Below are 16,556 nucleotides of genomic sequence, written 5' to 3'. Positions count from 1 at the left end.
GGAGCCGCAGAAGCCATTTTCATACAAAGGAAAGAGGCCGGTAACATGGTGCTTACCTCTCGCGTCTAGCGCGTGGCTAGACAACGTCTTTGACACCGGAGCCATCCGGTGCTGGCGGCAGGCCTGACTGCGGTGGCGGTTTGTCGTGGTCTCTCCTCTCCGCCGACACATTAGATCGCGACCGCAAAGTGGACCGCCGTCCTTGGCTGGTTTTTGCCGGCGGCTCCTCGACGCTGGAAGCTGTCGCCTTATCTCCCTCAGCACTGGTCTGGGCGTGGGACCGCTTCGATGGGGCAGGAACGCCGGTGGAGCGGGCGGCGTTCTTGTCATGGTTCTGCTCAAACAGAGACGCTGGTTCTGCTTCCTTGAGTGCCGGCCCGCTTATTCCTTCAGTCGGCTCCTCCATCTGGTTTCCCGCAGGTTCTTACGCTTCAGGTTTCCGCCCGGCATCGCTGCTGGAAGGTCCTGAAGAGTCCGTAGCGTCGGTTTTCTTTTCCTGTTCCTCAATGCCTTTTGCGGATTCCTCGGCCTCCACTACGTCCATCAGGAGCTCTGCCGTGTCGTCTTTTGACGCTGCTCCCGTAGCTGTCGCATAAGTGCGTACACAATCGTTGTCTGCGTGGCCGTACCGCCGACATTTCGTACAGCGGGGGACTTTGCATTCCCGCCGCACGTGACCGGTGCCGTGGCAGCGGAGGCACTGCATCGGGCGTCCAGGCGCCACGACAAGGGCCAACTCTCCGGCGACGCGTACCTGATGGGGCAGGTCGTCCACTTTCAGGCCCGGCTTCAACTTAAGTAGGACGGTCTTTGTCGTAGAACCCTTTTCATTGACGCCTTGTATCCGCCACCGCTCACGCGTGACTTCCGTCACCTTGCCAAATGCCGCGAACGCCGTCCGGATGTCGTTGTCGGCCACGCCGTGAAGCATCCAGTGAAGCCGCAGCTTTACCTGCTGGTCTTCCGGGTCGATGATAAGACAGCGGCATTTCTTCACTTGCAGCTCCTTGAAGGCGAGCAGCTTCTTTGTTGCCTCCGCACTCCGCAGGGTAACCGCCCAGACATGGTTGATTTGGTACGCCCCCAACGCAACCACGTCGGGGAGCGTACCAGACTCGGCCAGGGCGTCTCGAAAATCTTCGACCCGGAAAGGCCTCACTCGTACATCACCGTGAAGAAACACCGTGCTTAAAACAACACGATCGGTTGGCAGTGTAGGCAAAATAATCTGGTAGTCCTTATCTTCACTTGCATCGATCCTGTTTCCGCGGCCGTCAACGGCCGCTATCGCCGCTCCGTTGGAGCCCATGACCCTGCGTTCCGTTCAGCTCGGCTACCGGAAGCAGAATGTTAGCCACGAGTTCGATGCTTGAAAGCGGTACAAAAGCGCTTCTAGTGAATGCGGTGTTGCCTTAGAAACGTGCCGTAGAACGTTATACTGCGGTGTATATCGGTAATTATGAACATGTTACTTACAGAAGTCGCAGTTACACGAGTAGCGAAGTACGTTTCCGCTACATTTCTTCTGCGCTCTGTGCACATACAGAGCCATCTTGCGGCAAACACAGAAGAACCCCTCCTCGCAATGTGCGGGGCTGCCCCGACACGTGGCACGCCACTCGCCCCTGACGTTTCGCCGTGCACCCTCACGGGTTGTAGAATCAAGCGTCTTGCCTTTCTTTAGATCACTATCTTCGCTCACCCGCTTCTCCCCTTCGGGCCGCGCGGGTACCGGTGCGAGGATGCCCCAATACCCTTGCGTTTAATAAGTTTTCTCGCTCTCTCCCCTTCCAACATCCAGCGTGCGTCACTCGAACTGTGGTGTATAGGCGACGCGGCTCCTCTTGCCGCTCACAGCGCGATTGCTAGGTGCAGCGTCTGATGCCGGACGCCTCTGACGTGATCGCTGCGCCGTAGCGCTTCTGCTGGGAAAGCGTCCCCTGCGATGTGTGCCGAGCTGCTTCCGAGGAATCATGCTTCTGCGTGGTGCTCCCAAGCGAGATAGAGGACGATCCCATCAAGGCGTCAGCCCCATGATCGCGTCCGCTTTCATGGCGCGTCGCTGCCCGGCTTTCTCCCTCCGAGACACCGAGTTCTTTGGTTCGTTCCGCTTGCTCAGGCGCACGTTTCGTTGCCGCGCCGAACTCTGCGTTGCTCGGCGCTCACCGCGTGATTCGTGAGTGCAAAGGCCGACGCGGGGCGACTCATCAGTGATTGCTACGCCGTAGCGCATTGTCTTACACTCCTTGGCAGGTCGACGGGTGTTGTATTGCAGGGCCTTGCGCGCTCGCTCTTGAGACGCGTGTGATGGAAGCGGCGCCGTCTACCAGTGCCGGTAGCGCTGGGCGGTGCGAACGAGGTGCAATAACGCTATCGCGTTCCACTCTTGAAGGCGAAGCTTAAGCGTCCTCCAAATCTTTATGTTTGATTCATGTCTGTCATGAATGTTCTTTCTTGATTCATGACGTTATGTATAAGCACGCTAGCATAGAGGTTCAATTTGCACTATTTGCTTTCGCATCTTCCCTTTCAGGGGGCCTCTCTCAGGATACGACTTTTGCCTCTTGATTCATGTATTGGAATCAATAATATAACGCACGCACTATCGATTGAACTGAGGACGCGCTTCAACGGAGGGCAAGCGCGTTGCTCACGTATCCCCTCGTCAGAGCTCTTCCCTCCAAAAGCACGCAGATTCAGTTGTAAAAATCCAGCGTTGTAGCTGAGAGCAACGTGATTCTTGAATGGTTGGTATGAAACGAAAAAGGGGAGCCTCAGCCTCTCTTGAGTGCCGAGTAAATAGCCTTAAAACTGCAATCTAGTAGTTTTACTTGCCTTGCAAGGGGCTGCAAGTTGAGCAGTGGATTGATATGGGATGTGGGCTATGCAAAATTTATTTCGGCCTGTGACCAACCGGGTCTGATGTTTGCAGGAGAAGCAGCTGGAACAGTTCTTCTCGCTCTTCTACTTGTCCATAAATGCGGGCAGCCTGCTGTCGACTTTCATCACGCCTATACTGAGAGGTGAGTTGAGCACTTTTTCAACTTGTGGCCTATTTATGTCATGTCGGGTGGATTACTAGGAATGAATATGTGAATTGTCTTCATTGCAAAGCTTTCAGTTAATATTAAGGACAGAACTCTCAACCAACCGCCTGGCTGGTTTCGCTGATCAGTGACTTCAGTTTATAAGACTTGTAAAAATACTCCCGCCCATACATTTCTTACATTTGGTGGAACTGCTGGGTGCGATCTATTCTCTCGCCCTGGAACCATCTCCTGTAACGACTGAAGGCACCAACCCGTAGTAACAAATTAAACGCCGTAACAGTGAAAACTTAAACGCCGAAAACAAGCTTAAAAAAGTGATTTTCTATCATGTTTTCTACGTTTAATTTTCTATCACCATGAAGCGGAAATTCCTGTGAAGCGCTGTGTCTGTTTTTCCTCTTGTCTTCGTCGTAAATGCACTACACCGATAAGGTCTAACCAACATGCCCAAGCATCTACCATGTCTGCATTCTATAATGGTCCGTGTTGAAAGCCAGCTTCCCTCAAGGTTTCGGCCGTCCGGCTGCGAGAAAACGCTGCGCTGAACAGCGCTTGCGTGCGCGGTCTCAGCAGGTCGGCGAGAGAAGTTACATCGAGCATATGGCCGACCTGTGCAAGCCCGAGAACGCGCAAATGTCAGAGACCGACAATATCAAGCGCATTCTCAAAGGAATCGATGACGACGCTTTTCCCGTGTTGCTAGCGCGAGACTTGCGCACCGTCACACAAATTGTCACGCTTTGTAAGAGTTTGGGCGAACTGCGCAAGCATAGGGTCCTAGCTCACGACAACACCACGCGAACTGAGTCGCTTGGTGACCTGACAAATGCATGTGAACAGTCTTCGCTACTGCCGCAAATCAAGAGCTTCATTCAGGAAGAAATTGCTCGACAGCTCTCTCTTATTTCCCGCCATGAAGAGCCACACCTGGCTCCTAGTCTGCACTCAAGAACAGGTAGCTGAAGCTCTTCCTCCTCAACCCATGCCTTTCGCTTGCCCCGTTGACATATGCGGCCGCTACTGCCCGACCACCACATACATATGCCTCGACCGCCTGCCTACGTTCAGCCTCCTGGTCCCGTTCGAGAACCTGTAGAGTTTATTCGACCGCTTGCTCAAATAGCAAACTCCTGGCTGACAGTCGTGCCATTTTGTGCCAGGTGATGCGATGCGGAATTGCCGTCCTTCTTCCCCTCCTGCGGAGTCCGCCGTCTCCTCTGGTCGTCCCTCGGCAATCCAAGAAGAAAACCAAGTGCCGCAGTTCCTGAGGCGAGAACTGCGCTGTTGTGGAAATTTAAAAGGCATGGGTTATCTGCAGCTAATGTGATTCAAATTTTTGTAGATGGTGTTTTTGTGTTGGCACTTGTCGATACCGGTGCTGCGGTCTTTGTGATGGAAGAAGTGCTTTGCGACTCTTGGAGGAAAGTGAAGACGCCGCTTTCTTACCTCGTTACGACCTGCAAGCGCGCCCCTCCTTCAGCTGTCAGCAGCGTGTACTGCTCGAGTACTCATCCAAGACATTTTTTACGCAATCGCGTTTATAGTTTTGCCGTCATGTTCACACGCGATCGTCTTGGGCTGGGACGTCTTGTGCTCACGAAGAGGTCATCGATTGTGCCCGAGCTCAAATAGCACTTTATGCGCTATCCAATCCGTGCCTCACGCTGAACTTTCCGACGTCTCTGTTTCTCCCAAAGTTCTTGACGCCGACAATACTGATATTCCCGCGTGCTCATCCGTGATTGTGCCTCTCTCTTGTGACTCTGTTCTCTAGTGGGTTCACGCCGTCCCATAATTTTTCTTCGCCACCACTGTCTCCTGTTTCCTTATGCCCTTCTCACGAGTCACCATGCAATCAATCAATCAATCAATCAATCAATCAATCAATCAATCAATCAATCAATCAATCAATCAATCGATCAATCAATCAATCAATCAATCAATCACTTAATCAATCAATCTTTAGTCTTAATGTACTCAGAAACAGCTATATGTTCTTGGTGTTGCAGCACAAAGAAGAATAAAAATGCACACGCAAGATTTACACACACAGAAGACAAAAGAAGAAACAGATAACTCATGGAATGAATTTTACGTAAAATGAGTCACGTAGAGAATGAAATCAAGCAGGAAGATGTCTTAAAAACATTTTTTCGTTTTACTGTGTACATTGTAAATAGCATCATTTGCCTAATTCTTTACTGTATGCCTGTTTTTATTTATGTTGTGTTCTCCTACAATAATACCCCAGGAGGGCGCTGTAGGTACTGCGTATAAATAAATAAATAAATAAATAAATAAATAAATAAATAAATAAATAAATAAAAGCATTTTAAAATAACAAAACTCATAATACAGTCAAGTGCAATATATACAATAATTGAAACCGATAAAAAGGAATGTGAAAAAGGAATTCTCTCCAGAGGGGAGTGAGAATGCAGAAGCGGAGAAACGTGAAATGGTCTGAATTCTCTCATGCTCTTCCGCGGAACTCGCCGAATAATGCACTCCAGGATATTAGAGCACGTATGTGGCCATGGAGGAGTTTGTGCAAGAAAATGATATCGGCCCTGACCCGACGGCAGTTCAGAGAAGGAAGATGCGGCGAGTTACTCCGTGTGGAGCAAGAGCTAGAAGTTGTGCAGGAAAAACGACGTTGAAACATACGTAAAAACTTTTGCTGTACTCCGTCGATTTTATCAGAGTTTGATTTGCAAGTGGCGGTCCAAACGACAGACGCATATTCCAATAGCGGCAAGCATACGGACAAGTACAGCTTGAAGAAAGGAAGTGGAGTGACGGAACTTTCGCGAAAGCCTGCAGATGAATCCGAGTGTGCGCATAGCTCGGAGAGCAATGCGATTCGAATTAGAGAAGAAGCTGGGGGTACGGTCGGATGTACACCGAGGTCATTAATTTCATCAGCCCTTTGCAGCATCATAAAATTCACAGAATAAGGAAAGAACGTTGTGTTTTACGAGTAAACAAGACAACCTTAGTTTTGGAAGAATTGAGTGTAAGCCCAATCTTCGGGCACCAATTAGAGAAAGCAGATATCTCCGATTGCCAACACAAGCAATCTTGAAAATAATATATTACCTTGAATGCTTTTGTATCACCAGTATAAAGATGAACCAGGAAATGTTGACCATGGACGAAACGTCATTAATAAAAAAGAGAAGCGGGGCTAATACGTAACCTTGAGGAACACCGCTGGTTGCAGGGTAAACGAAGGAGGTTTGTCCATTGATGCTGACAAAGCAGGAGCGATCAAGGAGGTAGCTACGCAGGAGGGTCATGAATGAATTCCAGAAAACAGAAGCGTTTTGAGAAGTAATGAGCGAGTGACAACGTCGAAAGCTTTGCTCAAATCCCAGTACGCTGCTTCAACCTGTCCTCTCTGAAGGACTGCAGCCGAGGCGGACATCATAAACGTGACTAGGTTAGTTGTAGTAGAACGACCCGACATGAAGACATGCTGATTGGGTATGACGACATGTTTGAGATGAAAGAAAAGTGCTTTATGCAAGGCTAATTCAAAAAGCTTGCATGTTGCACACAGCAGAGAAATGGGGCGATAATTAGAAACATCTTTTTTGTTTCCCAATCTCAAGACAAGAAAAACGCGTGGCATTTTCCACAGGCGAGGAAAGGCCGCATATTTCAAAGAGGTAATAAGTATTGTGGTTAAAACGGGTAAGAAGATTCTATTGAATGCTTTTATTATGACGGCTGGAATGCCATCAAGTCGAGGGGGCAAAGATGGTTTCAGGCGTTTAGGGCTTACACTAATCGGATCAAAGAGAGCGGAATTAGGCGCACAAGATGAAAGGCGAACGGAATCATCATCTGGAATTTTGTGCACAGAGTAAACGTGCTGGGCAAAACTGTCGTCAACATCTCGAATTTCACACCCGTGAGCGTCAACTAAGTTAATACGCAAACCATATTTATGAGAACGCCAGCGAATTTATCGCCAGAACTCAATCCGATGATGCGAGGCATCCTTCTCCAAAGACTCAAGATAACAGTCATGATCTCGCTTATGCAAAGGGAGCGCAAGCGGCGAAAGTCGTCTGCCCACATATCAAGCCGAGTGCGTTACGCTTTATTGTGCGCCTTAAGTTTTAGCGCGGTTCTTAGTTGCCCGGAAAACCAAAAAGAAAACTTGCTACGAGTATGCAGTGGTATGTACTGACGTATGCCGTTAAGAACAATTAGTGAACCGACTGACTTGTTCGTCAGCATCACTAATTTCGTTTAAAAGGGACTAGTCGACAGAAGAAACCGAAGAGACCAACATAGTCCCCACGTGCCCGATAATATTAATAATGTAGTGAACTACGCGATGATATCACGAAGACGAGGATGAACTATGCAAGGATATCACGGAGACGAGGATGAGAACGACGAAGTGCTGCTGCACTGCTCGAGCTCGCTTGTATGTGGCTGGTGGTGGTAGAAACATTTACTGCCAATATTACAGAGGATGGGGGCGTTGCCCCCTACATGGCATTTGAGAGCCCCCTCCATATACGGAGGGCCCTCTTACAAAGCAAAAGAAAGCCCTTGGGAGGGCTATCCGAGCGAGAACGCATGTAATGATCTTGCGCTGGTCCTTATAGGAGGTACTGGTGAGTAGCTTCTTCCAGTAATCTAGGGCCACCTCTGGTGAAGGAGGATGAGGGAATGAGGGGCAGGTGACTAATATGTGTAGAAAGTCGCCAGGTTTGCCACAGAGCTTGTAGAAAGAAGAAAACTGGTCAGGAAAGCGGGCGTGTAGAAGGATGAAGTATGGGGCTGTGCGCGTTTGTAGCTTGCGCCAATGGGCAGCTTGTGTTATTCTAAGATTCGGGGCAGGGGGTGCGTAAGTCCTCCTATTTTCGCGGTGGTAGGTAAGGATGTCACGAAAGGACAGTAGGCACTCCCCGGCATCTGAGGAAGACTGTTCCTCCCCAGCCTGGAAAGTGAGACCTCGGGCCAGTGAGTGAGCCTCCTCATTACCGGGAAGGCCCGCATGCGCGGGTGTCCAAATAAGGGTGACAGATTATCAAGGTTGACAAAAACGCAAAAGGCGGTGGGTGTTGGATGACACTAAACCATTGGCAAAATTCAGGATAGCTGCTTTGAAATCCGAAATTATTTTCGCAGCGGGTGTGGATGTCATGGCTGGCGCAATGGCTGCCTCCTTAGCCTCTGTTGTAGAATCGGTGAGAACTGAGCAAGCAGAGAGAAGTTTTGCATGATTGTTAGTAACTGCTAGTACCTTACAATGGATATACAACATGAAATGGAGGGCTAGTTAGTCTGACAGTTGGTCTGGCCAACGCTATATATACCCTGGCGCTGCAGGTATATATAGCGTTGGCACCCTGAATAAACTTATGTTGTCAGTTCAGCGCTGTGTCTGTCCCATTCTCTTGTCTAGGCTTCAGGCCGTTGCGCTGCACCACTTGAAGATTACGATGGGTGTTTGCATAGGTGGCTGCATCTACATATGCTACACTGGGGTCTTCTCCATATTGTCTGAGTAAGGCTTGCGCCCTGGCTGTTCTACGTTTCCCATCTCGTTCTGGGTTCATCTTTTTGGGAAGGAGGGGGAGTACCAAAATTTTGGAGCGAATTGCAGGAGGTAATGGGGTGCCTTTAGATGGGAGTCCTATTGGGGATGTGTAGAGAAGCGAGCAGTGCGCGACCTGCTGACGTACGCGACAGGCGGGCCGTCTGGGCTGCAGCGTGGCTTCACGGAGTTCTTCATAAGTATTATGGGCCCCAAGTTTGAGTAAGCGGAGTGTTGAGGTGCTGGGAGTAAGGCGCAGGGCTGTTTATGTACAACTGCGGAGTAAGGCGTTCACTCGATCACGTTGCTTGCTAATGAGGGGAAGTATGGAAGAGCGTATGCGACTCTGCTGGTAACGTATCCTTGTGTGAGGCGAAGTGTATTTCTTTCATGAAGGCCTGTTTTCCGAGGTACTACACGACGGATGAGTCGAGTAGTTTGATGAGCATGAGTCTTGACTGCCTTGATTACATCTCCATGTGCTCCATGGGAGTATAAATGTAGAAGAACTGAACAAGGGTAAATGGGGTACCCCATTTACCCTTGTTCAGTTTTTCATCTGGTGAGGGAGTGCGTTGCCGGAGGTGTTCACCGGCATCAGGTCGCACCCCAAACCTGTTTATGCAATTCCATCGACATGCGGATTTTTTTTTTCATCCGGTGGAGAATTGCGTGGCACCGGGATTTGAACCCCGGTCCTCTTGCATGCGAGGCGGATGTTCTACCGCTACGCCACCGCTTCCCCCGCGGTGAACACCTCCGCCAACGCACTCCCTCACCAGAGCAGGAGTTGGCCACCCTGGTGCAGTAATTGGCCGCAACCTCCTATGATAAGTTCCATAAAACCCCGGCCCTCAGTCACCAGCGGCTGCGAAACAACTGACCACGGCGGCGGTCAGACCTGTGACACAGCAGGGGGTGCTTAGAATGCCTGGCTCCGCTGGCCAGGCCGCCATTTGAAACTGACCCTGGCAACGTTTAATGCTAGAACCCTAGCTAGTGAAGCTAGTTTAGCAGTGTTGTTAGAGGAACTAGAGGGCATGAAATGGGGTGTCATAGGGCTTAGTGAGGTTAGGAGGCCGAATGAGGCATATACTGTACTGAAGGATGGGCATGTACTGTTATCGAGGTTTACCAGAGAGGCGACAACTAGGAGTAGGTTTCCTTGTCAATAATTATTGTTGTGCCAGTGGGGTTATCACACAGTAGCCCACCGTCAACAGGGTTGTGCCAGTGGATCCTGCAACTGCCACCAATATTGTGCCGGTGGGGTTATCACACAGTAGCCCACCGTCAACAGGGTTGTGCCAATGGATCCTGCAACTGCCACCAATATTGTGCCGGTGGGGTTATCACACAGTAGCCCACCGTCAACAGGGTTGTGCCAAGGAGTTGGTAACGCAGCGCTCGTCACCCGTTTCGTGAACGAGGGCTGTCAGCTCCCTGGGCGGTAGCGATGAATCCGAGTCGGCGTTGGTGAGATGAAGAAAAGGCTTTATACACTATTTACATGTATTTACACAACAAGATCGGCTCTGGGGCCGAAAGCTAACATAGCCATACGCGACTGTTCTCGCGCAGCGACGGCCGGGGAGATTCCGCCGCGTCCGCACTGTCAGGGGGCGAACTGCTCCTGATGGACGCTAGTGACGAACTCACACTCGGAGTCTCGAACGGAAGCACTTGAGACTCCGTTGCCGAGAACCGTTGACGCTCAAAATGGTCCAATCCGACGGCAGCACTTTCGCAGGGCCAATGGGAGAGCTTGCTGCGCTCTCGCTTCAAATATGCCGCGGGGCGAGAAGGGGTTCACCGTCAGGGCCACGGCGCGCCGTGCTGTCTGGACGTTCAGCGCATGTTGAAACACGTCGCTTCTGTCCCTTTGGTACGGCTCGCCTCCAGTGCACTGGTGCTTTGCAGAGAAGTATCCAGAGTCTGTGAAGGAGGCGTTCGCCGAAGAAGTTTGGCGTCCGGCTGAATTTCTGGGCGGCTTTGGCCAGGCACAACAGCACCCCCGCCATCAGACAATGCGCCGGGAAGACGAGCTGCTCGCATGTGGCTCGGATGCCGGGCGCGCTTGTTCGCCAGGTTCCTCCAAGCTCACGTACAGTGTCCGGGCGCCAGGTAGCCTCACGTGCCTCGGGTTCCAATCGCCAGGTCAGGATCTCTGCCGACAGCCTTGTTGCCGGGGCACGCCGATCAACTTCGCTCGGGTCGCTCCGATGCCCTTGCCACTCGCCACTGGTAACGGTAGACTGTTCTGCGGCTTGTGAAACCGACCGACAACAGGCAACACCCAACACAAGCAAGTACCCTCGGTCACCCGTCAAACACCAGACAGAGGCAAAATTTCAAATTCAATTAGCTAAATTGTTGTCCCCTTTTTGCTCCCACTACAACAAGAGACAAGTGTATAGGATGCAGTACACAAGGTTCAAACAACAATTTTGCATATTAAAGATACATTAAGTAGCAAGGAAAATTATCAATCAGTAATGGAAAAGAGTCTCCTTGAAATCACTTGGACCGTAGACCATAACTGAGGAAGCAAGGAGGTCATTCAATTTTGCCCCAATCTGCCTAGAACATTACCGTTAGCGACGAAACGCTCGTCGAAGGTAACTATGTTATGAATGCATGACTCAAAGCATCTGAGTTCGCATTGTGCTGCTCTCTTCCGCAAGCGGCAGAATGCGTAGCAGTATTCGGGCGGTTTGGCTCTCCTCCCTCCGCTACAGCCTCGGCTGTCCATTTCTCTACGAGACCTTTCTTTCCACTTTGTGCGTGAAAGAACAGACGAGCACAAGTTACTCGCTTTGTTGAACGATCTGTCTCGTTCCTTACGCTTTGCGCACCAATCGCGCATTTTCAGAGCACGGGTGCATTTGTGACACTGGGATCGCCGCTTCTTTTCCTTTCGCGATCGGGTTATCATACAGTAGCCCACCGTCAACAGGGTTGTGCCAGTGGATCCTGCAACTGCCACCAATATTGTGCCGGTGGGGTTATCACACAGTAGCCCACCGTCAACAGGGTTGTGCCAGTGGATCCTGCAACTGCCACCAATATTGTGCCGGTGGGGTTATCACACAGTAGCCCACCGTCAACAGGGTTGTGCCAAGGAGTTGGTAACGCAGCGCTCGTCACCCGTTTCGTGAACGAGGGCTGTCAGCTCCCTGGGCGGTAGCGATGAATCCGAGTCGGCGTTGGTGAGATGAAGAAAAGGCTTTATACACTATTTACATGTATTTACACAACAAGATCGGCTCTGGGGCCGAAAGCTAACATAGCCATACGCGACTGTTCTCGCGCAGCGACGGCCGGGGAGATTCCGCCGCGTCCGCACTGTCAGGGGGCGAATTGCTCCTGATGGACGCTAGTGACGAACTCACACTCGGAGTCTCGAACGGAAGCACTTGAGACTCCGTTGCCGAGAACCGTTGACGCTCAAAATGGTCCAATCCGACGGCAGCACTTTCGCAGGGCCAATGGGAGAGCTTGCTGCGCTCTCGCTTCAAATATGCCGCGGGGCGAGAAGGGGTTCACCGTCAGGGCCACGGCGCGCCGTGCTGTCTGGACGTTCAGCGCATGTTGAAACACGTCGCTTCTGTCCCTTTGGTACGGCTCGCCTCCAGTGCACTGGTGCTTTGCAGAGAAGTATCCAGAGTCTGTGAAGGAGGCGTTCGCCGAAGAAGTTTGGCATCCGGCTGAATTTCTGGGCGGCTTTGGCCAGGCACAACAGTATATAGCGGGTAATTTAGATGAATTCTATAGTATTAATGACAGGGTTGCAGGCATCGTGATTAGGCCTAGTAAGCGGTATAAACTGAAGGTTGTACAGGCCTATGCACCTACATGTAGTTATGATGACCAGGCAGTTGAAAGCTTCTATGAAGATGTAGAATCGGCAATGCGAAAAGTAAAGACGCAGTATACTGTACTAATGGGCGACTTCAATGCCAAGGTAGGGAAAAAGTAGGCAGGAGACAAGGCAGTAGGTGACTATGGCATTGGTTCTAGGAATAGCAGGGGGGAGTTACTAGTTGAGTTTGCAGAGCGCAATAACTTACGAATCATGAGTACCTTCTTCAGCAAACGGAAGAACCGGAAATCGACATGGAAAAGTCCTAACGGAGAGACTAAAAATGAAATCGTCTTCATAATGTGTTCAACCCCCGCCATTATGCAAGATGTAGAGGTAGTCGGGAAAGTGCGATGCAGTGACCACAGGATGGTGAGGTCCCGAATTAGCCTAAATCTGAAGAAGGAACGCAACATATTAGTAAGAAAGAAACCCATCAACGAATTAGCGGTGAGGGGGAGGGCAGAAGAGTTCAGGATCTCGCTACAGAATAGGTATTCAGCTCTAATTGAGGATGGCGACATTACCCTAGAGGCAAGGAACAATAATTTCAGAGATATCATTACTGAGTGCGCGGAAGAAGTCGGCGGTAGGATAGTTAGGATACCGGTAAGCTGTCTAAGGAAACGAAAGATTTGATTAAGAAACGCCAGAGTATGAAAGCTTTCAATGCAACAGACCAGATCGAATTGGCCGAGATATCAAAGCTAATCAATAAGCGCAAGGTGGCCGATATAAGGAAGTATAACATAGAGAAAATTGAGCATACTGAAAAAAAGGGGGAAGCCTTACAGCGGTAAAGAAGAAATTGGGCATAGGTAAAAACCAGATGTATGCGATAAAGGACAAGGCGGGCAACGCCATCACTAATATGGACAAGATAGTCAAAGTAGCCGAGGAGTTCTATACAGATCTCTACAGTAGTCAAAGTAGTAAGGGCCGTAATGAGATTGGCGGTAGGGAAAAACAGTCAGACGTTCCACCAGTGACAAAGGATTAGGTCAAGAAAGCACTAGAAACTATGAAAAGGAGGAAATCAGCTGGAGAGGATCAGATAACTACAGATTTGCTGAAGGACGGTGGGGATATCGTGCTAGAAAAACCGGCCACCCTGTATACGCAGTGCCTGGTGTCATCGACGGTACCAGAACCATGGAAGAATGCAAACATTATCGTCATTCACAAGAACGGGGACTCTGAGGACCTTAAAAATTACAGACCAATCAGCTTACTGTCTGTTACGTATAAGGTATTTACTAAGGTAATCGCTAATAGAATCAGGACCACCTTAGACTGCAATCAAGTAAATAATCAAGCAGGGTTTCGGAAACGGTACTCTACTATCAATCATATCCATACCATCAGTCAGGTGATAGAGTCTCCTTCCGAGGTAATCTTGGCGCCCAAGAACAGAAAATCTGTCACAGCTTCCACTTCTTGTCCCTTGATGCTCCAGGACTTGATAGGGCAAGACGCCATGATCTTTGTCTTTTTAATGTTCAGTTTAAGCCCAAACTTCTCACTCTACTCCTCCTAAATATGCAAATAAAAAAAGTCTTCGTCCTTCTACTCTCAACTCCTTTGCTCATAATTAATTAGCTTTAACGCTCAAAAAACATAGAAGACTCAAGGTAGGTGACAGGACTAAGCGTCAACTTCCAACTGGTTTTATTGATTGCATAAAACGTACTTAAGTAGTTTATAGAGCTTATATAGAGAAGTAAGACCAGTGATGGTGCCACACGTGCATCGTGTGGCCCATAATTTGAAAAAAGTTGCCAACCACCATGGTGTACGGCTCGCCTTTTCTGCACCGAGAAAGCTAGGTGGCCTTTGCTCCCGTACCGATAAAGAGAACACTAAGGAACGAGGCTGTGCAGCAAAAACAGGAGACCGTTCGTGAAATATGCTGAACAGGTAGTTTACGAAATCCCCCTTTCTTGCAGGCACTCCTACATAGGTCAGACTGGCAGGTGCCTGAATGAGCGAATGAGGGAACATGAGAGAAACGTAGAGCAGAACAAGGAAGGAACACATTTAAGCACATTAATAAGTGCCTGTCCCGCGATTGTGAGCCATGCTTCGCTGATGTGCGCATTCTGGGAAAAAGCAAAGATACTAATGCTAGGTAGTTGATAGAAGCGTTTTTTATGAAAACGAAAGGCACCTTGTGCGTAAGCGACACATCAATTTCATTGTATAACTGTGAAAAGAATTTAATGGAGCGCGCCTTACCATATCGTTCTTGAGCTTAAGGTGACCTGCCTGCGCATGTGACGACAAGTTATATAAGTACGTTTTATGCATGAAATAAAACCAGTTGGAAGTTAGCGCTTCGTCCGGGCACCTACTTTGTGTCTTGTCTGTTTTTTGCGCCTTAATGCTATTTAATTATGAACCAAAACTAACCAAGTCCTTCGCTCTGCGGCACTTCTTCCTGGGTGGAGAGGGCGTCGAGGCAGCCGAGGATCCTTCCGGCGGCACCCGAGTCCCACTTCCAACGGGATACTAAAGCAGTAGTGGCATCTGAGAAGGATTCGGTAAAAGTACCGTCAATACGTCAGAGTATTGCTTATAGGGGATGACTAGACCGGTACCATCAACAAGAGATATGGCGTAGCTCTTGGGCGGATTGATAACTGAGCAGAATTTAGGGGGGTTGTTTGAAAGAAGAGAGGGAAGAGTATCTGCGAAGAATGATGTGTTTACTTTTTACAAAGGCATTGCAATACTTCGATGCGACGTCATGGTATGTAAACAAATTTCGTGGTCTGTTGGTTGGCTTGGATTTACGGAACAGCCCTTTTCTTCTTGCTAAGTAGCCTCAGCATTGTTGTGAACCAAGGAGGTCGCTTTTTTCCTTGAAAGTGTATATAATGGCACATACCTGTTGATTAATGCCATAATTTTGTTTTTTAATAGAATCCAGCTCTCCTCCACTGAATGATCGAAGGAATCTTCTAGGTCTTGGTTATTTGCACTATAATTAGTTTTGTTATAGCCTCTCATTGTTTGAGGTGCATAAGTTGTGTGCGTAGTATGCGGTTAGCCGTCGTACAAAGCATTGGTCACTCATGCCTGGAAAAAACGTCATCGAGTGTGCGGGGTCGGGGGCTAAGATTAGGTTAATTAGATTGGCTGAATTCGGACCAGTTCTGGTAGGCTAGACCAAATGGACGCGCCTTTGACTAGGCTGAGGCCATCGGTAGATTAAAGTCGCCAAGGAAGAACAGTGGACAGGGTGTAAAACGCAACATTAAGATATTTAAAACATCATGCAAGTGGTCAGAAAATTGTGAAGGGGCATTTCGTAGTCGATAGGACAGCATATTCTGGCAACCTAAGAAAACACGGACACAAACAATTTTTTAAGGAGAGTCAATTACCATGGCGCTAGAGACTGGTTCGGCGTTTACGGCCATAAAGACACCTGCCTCACATTTGTCTTCGCGGTCTCGGCGGTAATTATGATACTTATTTTCAGTCAAAAATTTCCGCACTGTCTATCTGACCACATAGCTAGGTGAAAAGAGATGGGGACATGCCTAGAACGGGCGTGCGAGATGAATAAGAAAGGGGCACACTTGGTTGAACATTATTTTAAAACAGCTGCACAACCGTGTTTCAGGTCAACTGAAGCGGTTTTAGAACTAAATTAAAGGTTTAATCTTGCCAAGACGGTTTGTGCTAACATTTAAATTTAATCGCCGAATAAAACTGCTTCAGGCTTCTCCGCAGCAGGAATTCCATTGATTACATCATCTGCCGAGGTGATGCATTTCCAACACAGAAATATTTGCTCCGAGGAACAAGACAAAGGATATTCGCGAGGTGTTGTTGAGCTGCTTCGAATGACTCACAGAAAGGATTCGGCGAAAGCTGCTGAAATTCGAAACGTCCTCCATTTGACGTCATCGTCTAGTTTCACCGCACTGCTGCAATGATTTGAGGAGAAGCCTGAGGATTGTCGTAATTTTAATAGTTTAATACGTCATAATTAACTTTATTGAGAGCGCGAAGCCGCTTTGTGAGGTTATTCTACAAGTTTCATATATTCGAATGCGTGCATCTCGGTAAATTGTCA

General features: G+C 49.1%; 3 protein-coding genes across 10 annotated transcripts in view; 1 reads left to right on the top strand and 2 right to left on the bottom strand.

Annotated features, from left to right (window-relative positions):
• Positions 1 to 16,556, top strand: part of LOC146206929 (solute carrier family 15 member 1-like) — a 413,844-nt gene that overhangs the window by 302,856 nt on the left and 94,432 nt on the right. For all 8 annotated transcript variants that reach the window (XM_084596447.1, XM_084596907.1, XM_084598780.1 and 5 more), the window contains one exon: positions 2,933 to 3,023. In XM_084596447.1, coding sequence (XP_084452573.1) covers positions 2,933 to 3,023 — 91 coding nt within the window. The remainder of the gene's footprint in view (positions 1 to 2,932; positions 3,024 to 16,556) is intronic.
• LOC146206931 (uncharacterized) lies at positions 77 to 406 on the bottom strand. The gene has a single exon (XM_084593918.1). The coding sequence runs from the start codon at positions 404 to 406 to the stop codon at positions 77 to 79; it is 330 nt and encodes a 109-aa protein (XP_084450044.1).
• LOC146206930 (uncharacterized) lies at positions 415 to 1,314 on the bottom strand. The gene has a single exon (XM_084592861.1). The coding sequence runs from the start codon at positions 1,307 to 1,309 to the stop codon at positions 425 to 427; it is 885 nt and encodes a 294-aa protein (XP_084448987.1). The 5' UTR covers positions 1,310 to 1,314; the 3' UTR covers positions 415 to 424.

The sequence above is a fragment of the Amblyomma maculatum genome, chromosome 1 (assembly GCF_055883805.1).
Source record: "Amblyomma maculatum isolate TAMU_Amacu chromosome 1, ASM5588380v1, whole genome shotgun sequence".
Lineage (NCBI taxonomy): Eukaryota > Metazoa > Arthropoda > Arachnida > Ixodida > Ixodidae > Amblyomma > Amblyomma maculatum.
The sequence above is the reverse complement of the archived record's forward strand: the minus strand, read 5'-3'. Positions and strand labels throughout refer to the sequence as shown.